A 24159-nucleotide genomic window follows, 5' to 3' on the forward strand; every position below is an offset into this window, starting at 1 on the left:
GGATGTTCAAGTCAAACCAGAACTTTTAATTTTACAGGTATAAAAAGGGATGCTAGTGTGGCGGTACTACACACAGTAGTAAGTGGCAAGTGTGTCCTATTACTGATAGGCGGCGCACATGTTGTGTGCCAGTCCAGAGAGTGTTAATCAAGATGGCAGACAACAGTGTTCGTGCATGTATGGAACATCGTATGGTGATGAAGTTTCTTGTGAAGAAGAGCGTAAAACCCCAGGGATATATACAGAAGACCACAAGCACAGTACGATGAGATTCTCAGCTGCAGTAAGACATTTGAATGGTGTAAACGTTTCAAAGTACTTCTGTGAGTAACGATCCTGGCTGTGGTGGTTCCCAGCCTACAGCAGTCATTCCTGTGAACCTTCAGCACATGCAACACCTGATCCTGGATAATCGCCACATAACCGGTCGTGAAATTTCACAAGATATGAATCTTTCTGTAGACAAAGTAAAGCAAACTGCCCTGGGATGGTTCAGCTGTGCCGACAAATCTTTCTATGCCAAATCTTTCCATGCATTAGTTAAATGCTGAGATAAATGTATAAAATTAGCAAGCGAGTTTGTTGAAAAAAAAATGCAGTTTCCACTTGAAATTTGCTCTTTTATTATATAAATGCAAAAGTTCCGGTTTGACGTGAACGTCCCTCGTACTTTTCACTTTCCTTAGTGGAACACGGGACCTCTTATACCTCCAAAATAAGGATGAATGAACCTAGCCCCACTCCCAATATCTTAGGAGTACTGAAAGCTCTCAGCATGTAATTGTGGCACCATATGTGTAATGTTTTATTAGTGTTGGTATATGTCTATGCCTTACGGAGATCACAAAAGTGTGTGTGTGTGTGTGTATACACATTCTTTCTTACCAATCCATTAATACATGGAACATCATCATAATGAAGAGCCAGGCTGCTGGGGCAGGAATAGCCATTTGTAGGGGCTTCTCGATAGGGCCTAGTCGATATTACCCTTCTGTTCATAAAACTAAAAGTGCAAAAACAGAGGAAGATGTATTATTTAGTGACAATAGGCGTACTTCAGTCAAATAATGTTTATATACTTATCCACACATTTTAGCTGATTAGTCTTTTTATCGTGCTCCCATATTTCCCCGTTGGAGAAGTTGGAAAGTTTCTATCACAGAAAAGCCATCCGATGTGCACTCTGGAAAATGTAGATGCTAAACATTCACATGTACTGATTCTATGAATTTGTATAGGGCTTTCTGTACATGGGTGTAAGTAGAATGCCAAACACAACATGCTTTCAGCATTAAAGCTAAATTCAAGAAATTAAGTAACTTTGCAAAAACGTGCAAGCACACTGAATTAAGCCAAACAAGGTGCATGCCATCTTCAGCACTTATCTCTATTACTTATTCACGTTTATTGCACTCCTGGAGAATACACTCCAACTGTGAGAGGAGAGAAGCACACACAGCAGCTATGCTAACCCCTCTCAGAGGCTGCGGGGCCCTCCAGGTCCCAACCATCCATCAATGCACTGACGGCGGTCCTGGAGTCCTTTGTGTCCCAGGGTGGAGGTAGTTTTTTGGGCGACGAGCTATCAAAAAGCACCCCTGCCTCATCTGTCTCCTCAGATCCTGAATCCGATTGGGCCACCATAGACATGAGACACTCTGCTGTATAAGAGTACCTATAGCAGAGAGGGCGTATACCCCCTGGGACTGCCCATAGGTGTAGCCAGACTTTTTTTCCACCTATTATCATACTCCTGTAGAGACCAGTATAACCAATGATTAAGAAGATTAGGAGCTGTGTCTGTCAATGAACGAAAGAGAAATGCAGCTTTTTTTATTTTATTTTTAATTTTCCTTGCAGCTGATTGGGTATTCTTTACAAAGTGAGGCTTTTCTACATTTACATTTCATAAGGAAAAGGACTGCATTTGAAGAGTGCACAGTCTATTTGCCTTTAGTAAATCCACCCCGCTGTGCTCCAAATCCTTCCAGATTCTTCACAATGTATCTGAGCAAGAAAAAAAACTCCCATATAATCAAGTTCTAATTTCTCTTTGATAATTTATTATAGAGTGGTACCAGAAATGACAATATAAATCACTACTGTATCTCACAGGGCTATGAATTAAGTCCTATATTTCGCTGTGTTCTCAGCATGTTCCCAGGGTGCTCGTATAAGGCGTGGAAAGGCTGGAAAATAATTAAGATGTTATCTCCCTCCCATCACATTAGTTTTATCAGTCAATCCTGTACCAGCCGAAGAAGATACCTGAAGACCGTCACCAGGGAAGAAGATGGCTACGCTGGCAAGGGACTCCTCATGGACTTTGGGCTGTTAGAGAGGAGGTCCACTTTAAAGTAAAATGGAACCTTTACAAAAGAATACTTTAGTTTGTATCATCACACAGTTTTATTGTGTTGACTACAACAAGGGGTGACAGTGCCTGCAAAGGGTGACAACGCTGCAGCAGAACTAAGTAAGCTTGGTCACCCTAGGAAAGGGTTCCTGTAGATACACCTTGCTTGCTTATTCAACTGAAAACAGGACATATTAAAAAAAAAAAAAAAAAACACAGAATCAAATGTTTTGACATTAAAGGAATGTGCAACAATATATTTTGTTTAAATATATACTTTAAAATGCCTTTGGATTTTTGAAAAGGTTCATATCACAAGAATTGGTCTCCCTGATATCCCTGAGCACTCTCCAGGACAAAGTGATATGCCAGATTGGATTTTTCCAGTCAATCACTATTGTTTGGACCCTGAAATAAGCAGCCTTCATGAACAAGTCCTTCCTAGGCCTAGGATTCATTGTTATGTGACCCTAGGAAAGCAGCACACTCTTCCTCCCTTTTTTTCATTGCCCTTACCTAGAGATTTACCAATGTTTTGAAAAGTCTTGGTGTATGATATCCTACAATTTCAGCATGAGAAATGCTCATTATTATCCATTATGGTAGCCCTACTCAAGCAACAAGATTTGTTGGTGGTGGGCTGGAATGCACTGGTGGTGGATTACCGGTCTTCACTCCCTAAAAAGTTACGACAGAGTTAGGTGAGGGGGAAAATAGGTGTGTAACAAACAGGGTTCAGCTTTTTTTTATTATTATTATTATACAGGATTTATATAGCGCCAAAAGTTTGCACAGAGCTTAACAAAATGAAGGCAGACTTTACAGTTACAAATATAATTTGGTACAAAAGGAATCAAAGGGCCCTGCTCGTTAGAGCTTACAATCTAAAAGGGAGGGTCAATTGATACAAAAGGTAATAGCTGTGGGGGATGAGCTGATGGAGAAAGTGAAACAGTATTGGTTAGTAGCCGGGAAGGCTTTTCAGGGATCGTCTAAAGATGGATAGATTAGGGGACAGTGTAACAGATTGGGGTAGAGAGCTCCAAGAGAGTTCCAATGAATGGGAGAAGCTCTGGAGAAATCCTGGAGGCGAGCATGGGAGGAGGTGACAAGGGAGCTAGAGAGCAGGAGGTCTTGGGAGGACCGAAGAGAGCGGCTTGGTTTATATTTTGAGATCAGGTTAGTGATGTAGCTGGCTTCGAATTTTATTCGTTGGGTGAGTGGAAGCCAGTGAAGGGATTGGCAGAGAGGGGTGGAGGACACTGAACGGTTGGTAAGGTGGATAAGTCTTGCAGTAGAATTCATTGTGGATTGAAGGGGGGATAATCTATGTAAGGGTAATCCAATGACGAGGGAGTTGCAGTAGTCGAGACGAGAGATAACCAGGGAGTGAATTAGAAGCTTGGTGGTGTCCTTGGTTAAAAAGGGGCGTATTCTAGAGATGTTGCGGAGGTTAAGGCGGAATGATTTGGACAGAGATTGGATGTGAGCCTGAAAGAACAGTGCAGAGTCCAGCTTTAAATAATAAACTGTGTAAAGGTGGCCACATACTCTGATCAGCCATAACATGTTGACCACTGTAGGTAAAGGGAATATCTCTTTACAATGGCATCTGAAAATTGGTGGGGATATAGTAGGCAGAAAGTGAACATGTCCATGAAGTTTATGTGGTGAAAGCAGAAATTAATGGGCATCACTGTTTGTTGTGTATGGGGCTGTGAAGTCCATGGTGACCCATGTCCACAGCCTAAAGCTTCTACAATGGTCACATTACCATCAGAACTGGACTACGGAGCAATGGAAGAAGGTGGCGTGGTCTGATGAATCAAGTTTTCTTTTACATCATGTGGATGGCCGGGTGCATGTGTGTCACTTACCTGGGCAAGAGATGGCACCAGGATGCGGTATAAGAAGGCAAGTCGGCAGAGGCAGTGTAATGCTTTGGGCAATGTTCTGCTGGGAAACCTTGGGTCCTCCCATTCATGTGGATGTTACTTTGGTGTCCATGTCTCAATGGGTCAGGGCTGTTTTAGCAAAAGGGGGCCATACTCAATATAAGGCGAGTGGTCATAATGTTATGGGTGATTGGTGTATGTTACTCGTTTTTCCTATTTATAGTGTGAGATCCTACCTAATACATTTTAAGAATTAGCTGTAGACCCTTGCCCTAGAGAATTGCTGGAAAATCTTAAAGAGGTTGTAAACTCACCTTAAAGTCTTTAACCTATAGGTAAGCCTATATTAAGGCTTACCTATAGGTGCTATAAATATCTCCTAAACATGCACCGTTTAGGAGATATTTACATTGCATGCAGCCGATGACGTCATTGGCGTATGTGCTCTGAAGGAACGGCCACCCGTGCCGTTCCTTTAGAGCCCTATGCCGCAATCAGATGGCCGGAGGAAGCAGGACGGCCGGACATGTCGGCTGCCCTGTCGCTGAGCGGGCGGCACTGCGGGGGCTTCTTTTTAAGGAAATGCATACTAGCTCATTATGCCTTTTTCTTTGCAGGTTTTTTTTATGAGGGTTTACTTCCTCTTTAAGCAAAACTAATCTTAACTTTTCTTCAAAGGCCCCACATCCCTCACTAGCACTGGCATCTTCTTCTGGGTGCCGGTCTTTGGCCATATTTATTAGCTAGAGCAGGATGATGCCAATCCTGCACATGTGCAAGTGTCAGTCACAAGTTTGCATGCTGGAGGAGACAGCGAGCAGTCTCATATGTGTGTTTTACTGCAGAAGAAACATTGCATGTTTCTTCTGCAATAAAGAGCCTGTCTGCTTACAGTTTGTGCCAGTAGAACTTCAGTTCCACCTAATTAGATTGTAGATAGAATAAATAACCAAACTGTAATGCATCTGGTCAGCTTAAGAGAACACTAATTATCTCAGACATGTCCATGAAGAGAAATTAAGCCATATACTGTTGTAGAGGCCTTCAGAAAGGAACTTCCTCTGTAATTCCTCTTTTTTTTATGAAGCTCCGCAGTGCAGTCCTGTGGAACCCATGTGAACAAAAAAGTGACCCATGAAATCACAGCACACAAAACAGTGCACAGAGGGTAAAGAATAGCCACAGATGAAGGGCCTCTAACCCTGAACCTCGGGGGCGCAAGGCTTCTAATAAAGGCAAGGAACATCATGATCTACCTAGGCTGAAGCCAGGTCGACCCCACTCCTTAGGGACCACCTGAAGCCGGTCCACTAAGTACTTGGTTAGGGGCTCTCCCAAAGACAGACTCCTCCAGATGGAGAAAGGCAAAATACCTGAAGGCCATGGCAGGCCTTCCGGCCAGTATAAAACATTTTCTCCAGTTAGCTAAAAGGAGCAGAGCAAGAAAAGCATAAAAGTGACGTGATCAAGTTACTGGCACCCCTGGGACACCACCCCCCAGGGAGCACCTCACCAGGAGCTCCTTGCTCCTCCCAACCTCAGGCCAGACAAATGTATTCAAATCAAGAAGGTATTAAGCCCCGTACACACGTACCGATCGTCGTCATACAAACGTTCGTCTTTTCTCCCCGGGATGTCGATGTCTGTTGAAAAGTGCAAAGACAGCACAAGAATTTTGTCCGCCGACTTCAGCTGACTGCAGAAGTGATGTCATGTAATGGTTAACTTTCCCTGTGTTTTTTCTTTTCTGAGCATGCCCAGTCTTGCAAATCTGCGGTCTGTCGGCTGATTTCTGTACTGACTGGCGAACAATCGTCCGTTCTGGTGTCGGCATACAAAAATTTTTATGTTTGCAAGAAAGACTCTTGTCCGCAGAATGTGCGCAGACAGCTGTCGGAGGCACCATACTAACAAGCGTACAATCGGCAGATCTTTCGTCCGCCGACGTTTGTATGACGACGATCGGTACGTGTGTACGGGCCTTTAGCCTTGATTTTAACCAGGGACAAGCCTGGCAAACTAGGCAAGATTAAACCCAAGAAAAAAAAGGATCCCTCCCACATTTTCCACCTTCTTACATCAGAAAAATAATAACCAATACCCCCTGTCTACACAAGGTGTCAGCTTTCTTAATGCCAAAAACTGAAAAGAACAGATACATTTTAGCCAAAAGGCCGAGAGGCTCTGTTTGTCCTGCAGTTCACATATCATCCACAGGATGGCAGTGTGCATAAGACAGACAGGACATAGGTTATTCCAGTTTTCATAAATATTAAGGAGAATAGCATTTTAGTGGAAGGAAGATTATATGTCTATTGACTTTATTTCCTTGAAATAAGACTACCGGGAGCAGACACAGAAAATAAGCCAAAATGTGGTTTAATGCAGGTTTCTACAAATAAAGAAAATTAAATAAGACAGAGAAAATTTAAACTAAAGTCTTTATGTATAAACATATCACTTTCAAATGAATCAAACTAGACATTAGAATTTCTACCATATCCCATTAAAGCCTGCTTTAGTAAGTAACTTCCAGTTAAGAGGTGAACTCTTGCCAAACCACTAAATACCCAACTGAAACACCTATATTTGTACAGTTTTGCCTTTGAAAAGCTTTGCAAAAACGCACATAGCCCTGTGATTTATCCACCCTGTCCTGCGATCCTATGAATTCACAGGATAATGATGGTCACAATACTGTTCACAGCTTGCGGGTCTAAAACTTCCATGGAAATCAGTCCACCAACTTTTGGTAAATTGAAAACAACAATTGTTTCCCTCCCCACAAAAAAAATCCTAATAGTAGGTCCCTGCAAACGAAAAGTCTCGGCGATAAGATGCTGTAAGCAACACTGAAATTGTGGCTTCTCACATGTAAATGCTCATGGCGAGAATACCTGCAAGTGATCAGCCCCAAAAAAAGACTGTCTGCATCCAGAGATAATCACCCACAGGTAATCACTCCATGATTGGGTACGTGCCAACGGGTGCGATTACCTGCGGGAGTTGTCAGCGCCCCTGTTGATTTTAGTGAGGTCTCCTGCATCTAATCCCTGGGAACATCCGCCGGGATTTTCACATGTATTTGGTGACAGCCCCATTTGCAAGTCTGATTGGGGCCATAATATTCAGTCTCTGACTTTCAGGATTGTCCGACGCTCACATTACCTTCCACCAACTGTTTTTAGAACCACTGCGTTCAGTGGGGGGCACAGGCATCAGACACTCCCAGAAGTGTCAAATGCATCACTTTAACAGAGAGAAGATAAAATCCTTTTTGCTTAGGAGTCCATTAAGGAACACATGAACTCTTTCACTCTTGAGCTATACTGATGCCTACAGGAGGATAGGACACTGGGGGGAAAAAAAAAAAGAAAAACAACTGTAAGCTAGCCCAGGGTATCACCAATACTAGTACTATGACCATGCTTCAGTTTTATAGCAAAGTACTCAGAATAAGATCATAAACAGAGAAGGATGGGACTTGTGTCTCTCAATGGACTCCAAGAAAAGAATTTAAGGACTCATTGACACTAGCAGTGCTTCTTAAAGAGAGCATTTGACAGGCCATGAGGAGGCATTGAATCACCGCCTGCTTTAACCCCGATCCCTACACGTGGTTGCAGAGGGCTTGCTACCATTCACGTACAACAATGGTATAATTCATGTTGTGGCCACAATGCATGTGTACAGCCCCAGCAGTAGCCATTCAAAAGCCCTTACAGTGAGTTCAAAAATCAAATTTTCTTTCTTGTCCATTGCGAGAACCATGATGTGTGTCATCCAGAGCTGCCCAATCGACGGAATGCCAGACAAGCATACAAACACTAACAGGTCCAAAAATAAGAGGACTGAGAACTACCTGCAGCTCAAATAGCCACCTGTAAGACATTTCGCCCGAAGCTGGCTTTAGATGAGGCTGCAACATCCACCTGCTAGAACTTAGATAACTTATGAACAGAAGAGGTGGCAGCCTTGCATGTTTGGGAAACCGATGCTTGATGCCGAAAAGCTGCAACATCCACCTGCTAGAACTTAGATAACTTATGAACAGAAGAGGTGGCAGCCTTGCATGTTTGGGAAACCGATGCTTGATGCCGAAAAGCCCAATAAGCACACATGAATCTAGTAGAGTAAGCCTTGAAAGGAAAGGGTGGAAGCAGATACATAAGACCATGAGCTTGAAAGAAGGAAATAATTGCAGTTTCTGAAGCGCATAGAAAATCAGATCCAGATCAGATGGAGTCACAGGTGAACAAACAGGGGGTGCTGCATGTGAAATTCCCTGTACAAAAATCTTAAAGAAGGAGTAAGTGGCCAACTGTATCTTAAACAGAAACCTGTCCTTTAATAGTACTAAGTGCCAAATCAGAGACCCAGCAGCATAAAGCAGAGGATTCTTTTTACAGACAAAATCCATGGGTGGAAGCCCGAGACTCACACACAAGTGGCGCATACCTTTCTTGTGCAACATTAGACCTCGTAGAAAGTATCCTTCCTAATCCTTTAGCATCATACATATTACAGATTCTAAGATGCCCCTGGCTCTCAAAGCCTGGGTTTCAGCAGCTGTGCCATTAAAGTCAACAACTGAAGCAAGATGATAAATTGGTATTTGAAACAAAAGATCCTGACAATCTAGCTAAGCCCAAGGGGCGTTCGCCAGCAGTCTTACCAGATGTGATACACAGACCTAGTAAGACTGCTGGCAGACACCCCTTGGGCTTTGCCAGAGTGTCTGCAGCAATGAAGATCACCAGAATGCTCTCCATCTCAATCCTGCTAAGCAAAGAGGAAAAGCATAGATCAGAGTGAACTAATTCCACAGTCCTCCAAAGCATCCACTGCTTTTGCTGAATAATGCCTGTACCCTGAGACAAACTGGTACTTTGTTTCTAAACCTGAAGCTTAGGAGGTCCACTTCCAGTGTCCTCCACCTGCGACACCATTCTGAAAACAAGTCGTGGTGTAGAAATCGCTCCTCCAGGTCCAGGTGGTCTGCTGAGGAAGTCTACCTACCAATGGATATGGCTAGAAAGTGAAGTTCTGTCCAGGGCAGAATTACTTTTACTTCTTTTGCTGCAGTGAAACTTTTGGGTTCTCTCAGCTGATTGCTGCTGTACCATTGTCCAACTGAGTCTGAAAATGTTCTCAATTGAGATTCAGAATTATAAGTTATAGAGCAACAGTCAATGAATTACAACAAAAACCTGGATTACTGCATGTAAATGTGCCATTTGGTGTTGTATCAAATGATTGCGTTCAATATTCCATTGGTTCAACAATCAGATAAAAAAAAAAAAAAAAAAAATGGATGAATGTATGTCTAGTCTTAACTTGACCAACAACTATGTAGTATAAGCCCTGATTCACAGTGATGTGGTGCAGAATTTGCAGCGATTCCTGTGCATTTCCTGCACCGCATCACAATCGCACTCCTTTCATGCGAACTGCTGTGGGGGTCAATGTTAAACTTAACACCGCAAAAACAGTTTGAAAACGCAGTGCGAATGGCAGAATCAGATCACAAAACACCCATAAGATCCAAATCCAGTGCGCCAAAAAAAGGTGCGTGCAGGTGCAGTGCGATTTGAGCCTTACAAAATAGAATCACGTGATTTGAACAGGAATGCGATGCGATTCCTATCTGAATTACATGCGGCTCCCCGCCATGCACCAGTGTGAACCCAGGCTGAAATTCCATGTACAGTAACTGAATGGGTTATTAGATATGTCCTAGATATTCGTGTATCCAAAGCTCCTAGTGAATCTGATTAAGGTTGTGCAGTGATTGTACAATCAGTGCCATGTCATGACTATGGTCAGCATCGGTACTCTTCCCCCCCCCCCCCCCCGGGGGAACTGATCAGCCTAGTGGGCAAGCAATCCTGCAACTAGCTTTCAGCTGGTATCAAGCAAATCGGAACAAATTTCAGGAAACTGCCAGCTGAACTGAAAAGTGATTTTTTGCAGGAATGCATCTATGAACCAAAGGCAACGTTTACATACTGTATACCCCTGGAGTTATTATTTCAGGAGCACCTGTCTTCTACAAAGCAGAAGCGAACTTGTGAATTGAACGAATTGGGTGTTGAAGAGTGTTCACAATGATCAGTTCACATGAAATTATTCCCAAATTATATTGTGCATTCAGTTTGCACTAGGGAGCATAAATCATATTTTTGGCTTCTAGTAAGAATTTAGCTTCTTCCATCAAGACGTGACTATTATGTGTTCAGTAAAATATGCAAGACATTCTATCCATGGGGGGAAAATGTGCACGTATCCACCTACCCATAACTGGGTGGAGAACATTAAGTATAATACACTGTCTGCACCAAAATTATGAGATCACATAACCATTTCTAGTGTGAGCATAGAAACAACCCATTATGGTTTATAATAGCTGTGCCAGGTATACATGCAGTAATCTGAATATCTACATGTGGCACTTCTTCCTCCTTAGCGGGATAACTCCCACAATACAACCAAGGCTGTGCGTGTTATGAACCCACATGAGCTATGATGGCAATCATGACATGGACACCTACACAAAGTTGCATCAATTGCTGGTGATATTGCTGCCAATCCAAAGTATTTTAACCTTCCTAGCGGTATTCCCGAGTGTGGTTCGGGGTTAAATTTCAGTGCCAAAAGCGGTAACCCTGAGCTCCACTAGGGGTACCGCTAGGAAGATCGCTGGATCCTGGTAGAGGGGTTACTTACCTTGTTATCGGGATCCAGCGATGTATCCCGGCGGTGTGTGGCGGCGGATTTTCCTCCTGATGCGCTCTGTGCCCCAGCTTCTGTCTCCTGCGACGTGACGTTCGCAGGGGGGTGGAACCGGCGGCAAATTCAAATGTAAAACACACTGATACCGTTCAAAATAAAATAAATCCACATTAGTTTGCCCCCCCCCCCCCGTGCCCTTTCCTGCAGCAGTTTTACTGTACTTTTTATGTATATATATATATATATATATATATATATACACACACACACACACACACACACATACATATATATATATATATATATATATATATATAATATATACATACATACTTTAACTTATTTATAGTTTTTTATTATATTATAGTTTATGATTTTGTGTTTCAAACTTTATCATACCCGAGAGGTTATAAAGAACGCACAGAAAAAAAAAATCATATGTATACAGTTGGTTTGGGCTGCTCATTCTTAAGAATTACATGCAAAATAATCTTACCGCTTTCAGCACTTAAAATTGGAAAGAATCATACCGCCAGGGAGGTTAAAGAATGTAAAACTGTTGAAGGGGTGCATCCAAAAAAATAGATTTTGATGGGGGTTCCTCTCTACAGACCCCAACACTGCATCATAAACATGGCGTGATTTATACTTCCTGTTGTCCTAGGCTAACTCTGAAGGTGCTACTCCCTCCTCCTACCCCAGTCAACCAGCTAACCACATTAACAATTATCAGATGCCATAGTCATGCAAGGCATGCCAAACCTGTCAGTAGAGAAGATGACATAGTCATTGCCCCTCTTTTAAGGTGTATGAACATAGAGTGGGTAAACTATATGTATAAAAAGCTTAGTCCAATAACACAAATACATAAACTGTGCAGAGATCACATTGCACTGGCTGGGAGGGTGGAAGTCCGGAACATTTTATGATGTTTGGTCAGCCTATCAATATGTTCTGTACATGTTATCAGTGTTCAACCGGTATAGGAGGAGGCTATGATAATATGGTGTTTAGTTCCCTCATTAGCACAAATAAATCTTGGATATTTGGATGAATGTCTTCAAGGGTGTAGTGCTGAGGTTATCAAGTTACATATTTAGAGGGCATGCCAAAAACGGACTAATTCAATTATTTAAAAAAAAAAAAACAAAGCCTCTCAGAATATGATTTTATGTAAGAACCCTTGGGTAGTCCTGCTGCATGGCCAACTGATTCCCTAAACAAAAAACAACAGAATCAGCACATTTTGCACTTTATAGAGCTCAACAACCCTTTGTAACTTGCTAACCTCAGCACTACACCCTTGAAGACATTCATCCAAATAAACATTTTGGGTCCTTTCACAAGGTCAGTGTCCGACGAGGTCCGTTCTCTGCTCAGCAGGGGATCGATCCGCCGATCCCCGATGAGCAGGCGGATGACAGCTCCGTCTCCGCTCTGTGTGCGGAGACGTAGCTGTCAGATCTCCGCTGTCCATTCTCATCCGATCCCATCCGATTCAGGACCACTGGACGGATGAAAATAGGGTTTCCATCTGTCCGGATTTCATGGACAGGATCGGAAGCGGATATCAGCGTGTGGTAAAGGGAGAATGACCAGCGCTATGGATTAAAGATATATGAGGGGACAAATAGATAAATAAATAGAAGGTGTGAGCTGCCACCAATCAACCCTTAAGTGCTAGGGTGAAAGTGAAATATATTATGTGGCGATTGGTATCGGCGCTACCTTACAGTATAAAAACGTGACTACCCCAAAGTGTAGGTGAAAAAATATATAAGGGTGTCAACAGAAAATGTTTTTTTGTGAGTAAATTAAATGAGATAAACAATCCGTGTGTTTATTAAATTTCATATAAAAAACAAATATAGTGATACATGTGCAATATGCATATCGAAAATGGTGGAAAAAAAAGAAAATAATGGGGGGGGGGGGAGGGGGGTGTTCCCACCACCACAAGTGTTATATCAGGTATATACTTTTTTCTGATATATTTGTGCCACACAAGTATTGAAAATAAACAGGTGCTACTGTGCAGAGTTCGAAAATGACCACAACCACAAGTGTTATATCAGGACTTCCCTGATATATGTGCCACACATGTGCTAAAGGTAAGCAAAAGCTGCTGTGCAGAGTCCAAAAAGTCCACTAGGTGGCGTCTGCAATACGACCTGTACAGCTGTATGGGGGGTCTCTTCTCCGTATTTGGGGGAGCACTTCCGAGCCGGTGGTCTGGTGCCCTGATGATGTTTCTTCATCTGATGGTGAAAATGGAGTTCCTGAAGGATCAAAGGTCTCTGTTGTTTCTTCAATATTCTCCCGCTGTGGAATAATTGCTTCTACATAGAATTGGCCAGGCTTGGCATTTTCTTTGCGTGGATACCCGTATCCACGCAAAGAAAATGCCAAGCCTGGCCAATTCTATGTAGAAGCAATTATTCCACAGCGGGAGAATATTGAAGAAACAACAGAGACCTTTGATCCTTCAGGAACTCCATTTTCACCATCAGATGAAGAAACATCATCAGGGCACCAGACCACCGGCTCGGAAGTGCTCCCCCAAATACGGAGAAGAGACCCCCCATACAGCTGTACAGGTCGTATTGCAGACGCCACCTAGTGGACTTTTTGGACTCTGCACAGCAGCTTTTGCTTACCTTTAGCACATGTGTGGCACATATATCAGGGAAGTCCTGATATAACACTTGTGGTTGTGGTCATTTTCGAACTCTGCACAGTAGCACCTGTTTATTTTCAATACTTGTGTGGCACAAATATATCAGAAAAAAGTATATACCTGATATAACACTTGTGGTGGTGGTGGGAACACCCCCCCCCCCCCCATTATTTTCTTTTTTTTCCACCATTTTCGATATGCATATTGCACATGTATCACTATATTTGTTTTTTATATGAAATTTAATAAACACACGGATTGTTTATCTCATTTAATTTACTCACAAAAAAACATTTTCTGTTGACACCCTTATATATTTTTTCACCTACACTTTGGGGTAGTCACGGATATCAGCGTGTGTCAGCGGAGATATCTCCACTGACATCCGCTGCCCCATAGGTATGCATGGGGCATCCAATCAGGTCCGCCTGAAAAACAGACAGGGGGATCGGATCAAACAAGTAAAACTTTGCACCTGTCCCCTGCGCTCTGAGTGGTGCAATCCTTTATCCACCTTGGCTACAAACTTGCAGATGTTTGAGAACTATTGACACGGCAAATCTGGAAAGCTTCGGCCTTGCAGCCCCTTTCAAGACCAGGGTAGTCTGGGACCACTAAAAACGACAAACAAACAAACACAAGGGCGCACCGGCCTAGTGCATTATCCTTAAAATGTTTATTAAAATAATGGAATAAAAACACTCACAAACAAGTTCTTGATAAAGGCATAGCAGACAAAATATAGAGTCCTCAGCATCGAGATCAAGATTGGATCGTCCCCCGAAGCTGTATAGGCTTTTTGTCTAATGTGCCTTTATCAAGAACTTGATTATGAGTATTTTTATTCCATTATTTTCATAAACTTTTTAAGGATAATGCACTAGGCCGGTGCGCCTTTGTGTTTGTTTGTGGATCGGATCGCCCGTGTGAAAGGACCCTAACAATACAGGGGGGGATTTATTAATCCTTGAGCCCACATAATCTGGTGCAGCTGTGCATAGTAGCCAATCAGCTTCTAACTTCAGCTTGTTCAATTAAGTTTTGACAACAAAACCTGGAATTGGTTGGTTTCAATGCAGAGCTGCACCAGATTTTGCACACTCCAGTTTTAGTAAAGTTTACTTGCTATGTGCTTTTAAACTTGCTAGAAAATGTAGCTGCTCTATGAAGAGTCAACTCCCTAGCATGGCCCCCTCTCTCCCTGCACACCATAACCCTCTCCTCTTCTGAGAGGGTCTTTAACGCATTATGCTGGCCCAGCTCTTCCGCCCTTCTATGTAGCCTTTTATGTAGCAACCAAGGGAAACATGACAGGGAATACTATAGTGTGTTGGGGTGTAGTTGAGTGACAGTTCTGAGTGGTGCCCAGCAGGACTCTTTAGAGGGCCATTTAGAAGGATGGAAAAATGAATGAAAAATAGAAATTAACCATTCCATTCTTTATTCATTTTTTCACCCTTCTAAATATTTTTGTTTTTTTGTTATATTTTTCATTTCATTATTTTCACCCTCTATGTATCGTTTTTGTCACTGTGCTTTATAATGACACTCTCCTAGATATGTTGCTTACATATTTTTTATACACTCCTCTTTCCCACTGTAGCTCTGAGCCCAGGTTCACACTACACACAGCATGTGATCCGCACAGGAATCGCACCACAATCTGTGCCGTGAGATTTAAGCCCATTCATTTTGGATGTCTGAAATTGCACTGAATTTGCATGTAGAAGGTGCAGGCAGCTTTTTTTGTTTGCACTTGAACAGGATCGCATGGGTGTTTACACCCATGCAACCCAGTTCAGGCAAGCGCACAGCCCATAGCAGTAGCAGACTACATGAACACAGTGTGATTGCTATGCACTGTGGGAAACATGCAGGATTCGCTGCGTTTCCCACACTGCATCAGTGTGAATCAGGGCTAATTCTGATTGCTCTTAGCTAGATGCCACTTGCTTTTCACCTTTTTCACAATCCTCTCCCTGTGGCTAATGATGCATAAAAGCTTTCATCCTGCTCTATGATTCCATTTTTTTTGACAAAGCACCAGTGTGCGGGGTGAAATGCATCAGAGTGTCTGGTTTGGTGGAAACATTTAGGCTGAGGCCGCTCTTTATGGTTTATTCACCTGTGCTGGTTGGGAGTAACGGCGATCCTTTCCTCTTTACATTTCCTAACCCCCTGAATTGGTATTAGGAGATGTCTGCACCCCAAGTTTCGGGACACAGGGAATACACTTTCACCTCTACTTTGAGCGGTGCCAAAAGCAATCAATCAAACTGGCTTAACCATTTGCTGACCAGGCCATAGACAAATGATATCCTGGTTGGGAAGTGCAATACCGGGGTTATGGCTCCAGCAATATGCCATAACCCTGGAATTGTTTTTTTTTTTCTGTCGGCGATTCTCTACAAGATTAAAGTGGTCCTAGTGGCAAATTCGCCACTGGATTACTTTTAGAAGCTGCGGGACTTATTCTCTAGGACATTATTATTCATATTCCCATCGCACACATTCTTGGATAAAGGCACATCTATAGTCGGTGCTGCAGCAATCACCAGCTGGACACTGGATAGATCACAGATAAATATACATCTTCGCCAGCACACCATGGATCTTGCATAGCAGTTCACAACTTTTTATTGCGAAAAAGGATCTATTCGCAATAAAAAGTTTTGGACTGCTATGCAAGATCCATGGTGTGCTAGCGAACATGTATATTTATTCTCTAGGGCCTCTGCTAAAAACTATATATAATGTTTGGGGGTTCTAAGTAATTTTCTAGCAAACACTGATTTTTACATGTAGCTCCCTACAGGTAGGTGCTAGGTAAATACATAGTGGGCCTTGTCTGCCTAACAGCAGGGCCATGATTTCTTTTTGGTCAGGGTGTCATGGCTTCCAGGTGTGTCTGCTGAGAGGGGATTCTCCCCACTGGCTCTGTGAGAGGCTTCACATAGGGCAGTGGAGGAAACCCAATCAGGGACACATTCAGGCTTGTAACTACCCTAGAAGGCAGATTGTGCCGCAAAGGATTCTGGGAGTGGGTATAAGTTTGAGGGGAGTGCATGACTCAGCATCTTTGGCGGGAGCAGAGTCCCAGGAGGGAGAGTACGGTTGTCTCTCCTCCTGTCTGAGGAAGTGGATGTCTCTGAGTGCTGCCAGCAGATCCAGAGAGTGCTGAGTTGAGCTGAGGGGGATCCGGTGTGCCGAGAACCAGCAGAGAGAGAGGGGTCCAGTCCCAGGAAAGCCTACACAGGTCGTGAGTACTAAGGATTGCCCCTGGGGGTCTGCCTAGTGTTAGAGGGGGGACCACTCCGGAGAAGGTTCTAGGATCCAAGTGTCAGCCAGCTGTAAAGGGGGTGCCTGGTCAGAGGACCCTGAAGTATTATAGGGGGTACCTAGGTTGAGGACCCTGAAGTGTTAAAGGGGGCGCCTGTAGTTCGGGCCCTGAAGAGTCAGTGCACAGTGTGTAGTGCATCAGTTGAGAGTTGCAGCAGCACGGGAATTTACAAGAGCTACCTCAAGCTAGCGCAAGGCTGGAGGGAGCTGTTTAGTGACTTTTGAACAGAGCAGTGTTAAAGTCAAGTATTCTACAGTCCAGGATCTGCTGGACTTAAGTCGAGGTTCCAGCACAGCTTTCAGAGTTACAGTGTTCAAAGCGTCAGTAAGCGTTGGGTAGCGTTGGCTGGCGTCAAGACAGCGCTAACGGGCATTTTTGCTAGAAGAGTCCAAAAGTTATACCTAGTTGATCCAAAGGAGTATCCCACCCATTCCCTTCTCCCATCCCTTAAATCCAATAAAACAACCAAACCAAAGATGCCGGAGGTGTCAATGTCTCAGTTCTCACACCCAGGGTCGCAGCTCACGTGGGCTGGAGAGGTAACCGGTAACAATGGCAGACCCACCTCAGGCTCAATGCCTGGAAAACCTGCTACATACAAATTTGAGAGAAGTCTCAGAATTGGCCTGGTAGGAAAGTGGTTAAAGTGGTATTAAACCAAAAAGCAAACCATTATTATATTGCATCTTATCAATTCTTAATTGTGATGGCTGCATTTGTTTTCTTTCTTTTGGCTTTTTTTCCCTTTAATTTCACCAGGTGATACTGCCAGCAAGTCTTTTGTTTTTCAAAAGAACAAGCTGTCCTGCAGATGTAGCAAATACAGGGTTGAGACAAACCATTTACCACTCACATGGGTGCCTACAATGATCAGCTTTTATTTATGTATATATCCCAAAAGAAAAATATAAAGTGTGCACTGGAGTTTATCTTCAATTTCTTAGTGTATCTAAATCTGCTAGTACATCTAACACTCCCTTCCCCCAAGACTGACAATGCTGCTGGCCAAAGGTGTCAGTCTCCTTCATCCAGAGTGGCACTCTAATACAGGAGGTGTGTTACTGGCCGGATCACCAGGTGAAAACAGAGAGTAAAAAAACTAAAAAAAAAAACTGAAGCAGCCACCACATATAAGGATCAGTAAGGTGCAATATATTTTGTTTGGGGTTTAATACCGCTTTAAATAGACTGAACTGGGTGACCATCAGCCCACATTTATAGGTACCTTTACCATGTAATAAATCAAGTTACCAGAAAGACTGCTTGGCGGTTTGTATGACGTTAGCAGTGGTGTCCACATCAATGTAGTCATAGTGCAGGGCTCCAGGATCAGTAGAAGAACCTGTTTCAGCCAATAATATTCCTATCCACCGACCCATGTCTTCTGAAGAAGTTGCCTATAGTGCCAGAAGAGAAAAAAAAATGCAGCATTTACTAAACAAATATGAAGACTCAATCTGCATTTTCATTTAGAATCTGTATATTTAGGTGCCTTTTCACACTGATTGGTTTTTCTTCTGTTTCTGCCTTACCAAAAGTGGAAGAAAATGTATGACCAATAAATCCTATGCAACCCTTCACACCAGTCAGTTGTGGTTTCTTAAAGTCCTGCATGCATATTTGGTGCATGTTTGACACGGTACAAATAAAAACAAATAAAAAAATAAATAAAAAAAATAAAAATCGCACCAAAAACACGCCTTGCCATTTAAATGAATAGAAAATGCAGCAAAAACTGTCACATTTTTGGTGAATTTTTTGAGCCATGTGTCTTTTTTTCACAAGTGCAAAATGCCCCAGAGACAAAGCAAAAACACATATGCATTTTTACCTTGTTTTTGAAACGGAGCAGTGTTAAAACAGCCTAAGATAATGAATTGCTCAGTAACATGGGGCTTTTTTAAAATCTGTATCTCATTCAGCATGTGATAACACAGGGCCAATCAGCACTGTCCAGAGGGTCAGGAGTCATGCCGTCTCACAGGACAGAGGAGAATGAAAAATCCTCCAACAAGCTTTAACCAGACACTGACAGAAGTCATAGGACTGCTGTATACTGCTGATGAGAAGGTATTTAGCAGTTTAGATTTACTAAAATAATTGTATTTCCATGTTCTGTGTGCTGTGGGGGATCAGGCATAGTGAATTCAGGTTCCTGGGTTTAGGAACACTTTAATGGCTACATTTTTGCATTCCTTTAATCTCCCATTGGCACTCCCCTATTGGAAAACCATGGGGTACTCAGATTTTCAAAGCCATAGAGTAAATCAGTCCAGGTGTAAAGAAAGAAAGCACGCCAAGTCAAATTTGTGCAAACGACTAAACCCTGCCAAGAGCTTCTAAGCAGACAAGTGTAGATAGCCAAGCCAATCCTTCTAGTAAATGCTAGAAATGCCAGTCCTCTTGCCAGTAGGCATTGCGGTTTCCACACTTATCCAGATGCTTGTTGTGGCAGGCCAGTTTTTTTGCACCTGCCGTAACACCCAAGGAAAATAGACATATAGGGGTTAATTTAGTAAAGGCAAATAGGCTGTTCACTTTTCAGGGGAAGTAACATTTTGCAAGGACATTTTTCCCAGAGCTTAGTAGATGAGGTAAAGTTTTGCTGCTCATGTGCAAACAAAAATGCTTTTTGTTTTTAAATTTTCCATGCATGTGTTTGAGTATTCTTTACAAAGCGAAATTTCACCATATTAACTAAGCTCTGGGGCCAATTCCCTTACACCGTAGACAGTCTATTTGTCTTTAGTACATCTACCCTATTGATTATTTAGCTTGAAGTGGGTAGGCATTCCCAGCACCATAAATCTGCTGTTAGACATCACACGTTCTCAGAAGTATCTCAACTCCAGTAGACAGAGGACAACTTTGGAGGAGATGTGTAGAGCAGCTGACCTTAGTGAAGGATCGTAGGGAACTTTAGGTACTGATAGCTCAGGTATCAAGGCCCGTTGCTTTCATAATGGAAGAACAATGTGCTCAAGTTTTCCTGTGCATAAAAGCTCACAAAAACGAGTGCTCGTGAAAAATGAGTGCTTGTTCAACCTATCCTTGGCTGAATTCAAGAAGCTTGTAAATTGTCTTTTTTTAGATACTGGGGCAACAAGGGCTCTGAGGGTTTAATACATGAAGTCATTGAAAATTATTTTAAACTAGAAATTTAAGCTAGAAACACCCTTCAACAATCAAAGAGGCGCTCACCTCCAGCACGGCCACCTCTTGTCCATTTCGCAATAGTCGGAATGTCAGTGGATGTTTAGAGTCGAGGCCGGTGTTGACTTCGCACCCTCGAAGAGGTATGGAGACTATGTGTGTTTTTAGGTCAGTCCTGTCCTTGTGGAAGATGAGTTTGTTGTCCTTCACCCGACACCAGCGTTCTCTCCAGCGGTTGTTGCTTAGGACATTTAGATATCCTAGTAGGAAACAACAGAATTTATTACATAGAAACAGACAAGTACCTTTTATCACCCATATGCAGAAGACAGGTATAATATATAATGTACAACAACTGCCCTATAACAGGTTTACTTCTACAGGACGGCCATTCTGTGCAGAGTATATATATATATGCGCGATTCTGCACTTCCACTCAGGGGGCGAGCGTGTGTGTGCGCGGCCAGCGTGCCGCTTATGCTCTGATTACTCACAGCAGAAGCCAATTAGCAGGTGCCCACGAATGGATGTCCGCTGGCACCCACCCATTGTTGGGGAGAGAGGCTGGAAAGAGCTCTGCATATGTAAACAATGCAGAGCTTCATCCTGACAGCAGGGATTTGATGGATTTTTTTCCCCTGCAAAGCAGTGAATAAAATCCCATCACATCCCTTGGTAAAAACAGCACACGGTGTACACAAAAACACTGGTTAGGCACACATTTAACCCTTTGATCATCCTAGACTCGAACTCAAGTTCAAAAAACACTCTTAATGCTAGACCTAGGGGAAATCTTCCATCCGATTTCTTTATACAATGCCTATGAAGGGTGCAGCCCTCCCACGACCGGGAAGTCCCCTGAAAACACTGCAAAAAAACCATGGAAGGGCACAACCACCTCATGCATTATCATAAATAATTTTTATTGCAGCCACGTTAGCAAATGTGTATTTACATTCTAACAAAACTTAGTAAGCCAAACAGATATGCTCCAGCCGGAATGCAATGGCTGGACCTCTGAAGCATTTCAGGGGTCATGTCCCTTTCATCAGAGCCCCGCTTCTGCTCTGATTAGTCACAGCAGAAACCAATCAGTGGATGCTGGTGAATGGATGTCTGCTGGCATCCGCTGATCGACATGCAGAGAGGCTGGACAGAGCTCTGCATATCTAAACAATGCAGAGCTCTGTCATGACAGCAGGGATGTGATGGATTTTCTTTCCCTGCAAAGCATCCCTGGATGACTCCCGGCTCAGTCTGTCAGCTAGCCGCTGAGAGTCTGAGCCGGCCGCCTTGCTCCCTCCACAGCCCAGAGCACTAGTGAGCGAGGAGGGAGCAGAGCAGAGAGCAGTGACTGACAGTCAGCAACTCTCTGCCCACGGAGCTGTGAGAACTGAGCGATTGGCGGTAAGTATGAATCAACAAAAAAAAAAAAAAAAAACAGAAACCGATTCTTCACTTTTAATTTATATATACGCTAATGTTAAACCAGGCAACTAACATATTATGTTGCCTGTTTCCTCTTTGCCTTAAAAGAGAAGTAAGGCCAATGCCCTTTTGGCCCTACTTCTCCTGTAGATCACAGGAGTGCACTTCGAGCTGGTCCAGACTCTAGGGAGATCCATCATTAATGTTGGGATCCACCCAGATGCCTGGACCCGCAGCTGGCTCAGCGTCTCAGTGAGCTGCTCCACAGCCAGGCGCTCCAGTGGGCGCGGGGAGAGCAGAACGCAGAGCAGTGACTGACAGTCACAGGCTCTCTGCTCACTGAAGAGAAATGAGTGGTCAGTGGTCTTTGATTGCTCAGTTCTCGGTCTTAGAAGTAGCTAGGAGTGATGCTGCATCCACTTAGGTGAAATTTTTTTTTTCATTCCAGAACTTCACTTTTAAGATCATTGGGAGGCAATATGCCTCAGGAAGTCAAGCTACATTTGTGTCCAGATGTTTGTGAGAAACTTCATGTAGTAATCCATCCGAGAATAAGCTAAGGGTCCTCTCAAAGTACAGGAACGTTTAAAGGGGTAAGGAAGGGCTCTAGGGTGCAAATATAATTGCAGGATGCAATGTTTTTTAAGTTAGTCAACTGGAACATTCACGTGGACCTTTCCTATGTCATGAACCATAAAAGAGAATTTTAATTTCGACTTCTATCGAAGGACTCACCACAAGTTGGGACGTCCTCCTCCGCTGACGATGTCTGTTCATCTGTGCTGGGCTTCTTCTTCCCCAGACCAATTATTTTAGTTATCTTCTTTCCTGTTACTTTCGTTACTCCACCTTTTGGAGGCTCAGCTTTTGAACTTTTTTTTCTTTTGACTACAGCAGGAAAAGAAATGATAAAAATATTCATCAGTACACAATGTACTCTACATTCTACAAAACAAGTAAGACCTTTGTAACAGTAACAGTAATCTGTGGGCAGTGTTGTGGGATCACTAAATTTAGAGGCTAAAAAGTGAACCCCAGCACCTACCATATGTTTTGTCAATTCTCACAGCCTCCAGGCTCTGACTAAAGCTGGTCATAAAACTCTGGTTCCTGATGAACCAGCCAAAATTCAATCAGTGGGTGGCCCTGCTGGCCCTACTCTGTTCTACAAAAGTCGATTGTACTAATTTTTGTAGAAGAAACCTGCTGGAAAATTTTTTTGAGGAACAGCAGCTGCATTCAATCAGATACAGCTGCTGTTCAGGTATTCTGCATTCAGGGTCAGCAGCTTTTAGAATACAATAGCCTAGTAGGAGGATTCATCCATCCGCACCATTTAGCATTGGTGAAAAACTGTCTAGATTTATTTTGTTCAGCCTGCAGGTTGAATGAAGACATTCTAACAGTGTATGGCCAACATAGTTTTAAAGTTGACTAAAATGTTACCTGAAAGCTATGCTAACAGTCTTACTGGGATGGAAGAATTAAAAAGCAACAGTTCATGCATCATGCAGTCCTTTCTGAACTCCTGTGACCCGTTTTCAGCAGACAGTGGGCTGAAGTCCACTATTGTCACTGAGTCTGTCCAGGCTTGGGAAAGATCACAACAATGGCGTGGGAATCCGCCCACATGCCTGGACCGGCACCCGGCTCAGCTTCTCAGCGAGCCGCTGAGCCGGTTGCTCCCACCCCCTCCGCAGCTCAGCACTCCAGTGAGCAAGGAGGGGGCAGAGCAGAGAGCAGTGATGGACAGTCAGGAGCTCTCTGTTCAGGGAGCCCTGGGAACCGAGCTATCGGCGGTGTTCAATCACTCGGTTCTTAGCCTAGAGCTGGGGGGGAGATAGATGCAGCATCGTACCGACAGGTAAGTATGATTCTGAAAAAAAAAACCAAAAAAAAAAAAACCCATTCATCTCTTTTAAGAAAAGTCCTTTCCCAGTTGTGACCAGAAGCCTAAAGCTTCATACACACGATGAGAATATCAGACATATGATCATCGTCTTTTTTTTTTTTTTTTTGTTAGCATGCTATTCTAATATCGAAAATTAAGAGGTTATTTAACGTCTTTAGTTTCGGAGCATGCATGAGCAATGTATATGTAAAGTGCTGCGTAAATTGACAGCGCTATACAAGTACCTGAAATAAATAAAAAATAAATAAAATGCATGGTCTTGCTCTTCTGATTTTTTTCGGACGAAAACTGATTAAATAAAAATCGTACAATCTGGTATAGTATGAGAAAGATTTTCATGTTTTTTTCTTTGGATAATTTTAGATGAACTGTCAGATTATGGTATGATCACTTCAAAAGCGGTATTTTTCATCCAATTGTAAGCCTTTAGTCACACAATCACTATCGAATGGGAGGATCAGCCCATCTTAGCCATCCAAGCAAAACAACAAACAGAGCTTTATCCTAAGTTTCACCAATAGATCCACTTTAACATCCCCACTATCTAGTTGTTGAAGTGCTTGAATTACTCACATGGTTTGTGAATACACCTGCCAAGTATAACCGGTCTTAGGTCCTATAGACATGCTGGTCAAAAAGTGTGTCTGTCATATGTTAATGTCCTCC

At 42.9% G+C, this 24159-nt stretch overlaps 1 protein-coding gene across 5 annotated transcripts in view; it reads right to left on the reverse strand.

The window, feature by feature from the left end:
* Positions 1-24159, reverse strand: part of AFAP1 (actin filament associated protein 1) — a 268334-nt gene that overhangs the window by 24372 nt on the left and 219803 nt on the right. For all 5 annotated transcript variants that reach the window (XM_082270842.1, XM_082270839.1, XM_082270841.1 and 2 more), the window contains exons 9-12: positions 22317-22469; positions 20202-20413; positions 18252-18397; positions 886-1003 (exon numbers count right to left, since the gene is read on the reverse strand). In XM_082270842.1, the coding sequence (XP_082126968.1) occupies positions 886-1003; positions 18252-18397; positions 20202-20413; positions 22317-22469 (629 nt within the window). The remainder of the gene's footprint in view (positions 1-885; positions 1004-18251; positions 18398-20201; positions 20414-22316; positions 22470-24159) is intronic.

This window comes from Pelophylax lessonae, assembly GCF_965119305.1.
Source record: "Pelophylax lessonae genome assembly, chromosome: 1".
In the NCBI taxonomy this organism is placed as follows: domain Eukaryota; kingdom Metazoa; phylum Chordata; class Amphibia; order Anura; family Ranidae; genus Pelophylax; species Pelophylax lessonae.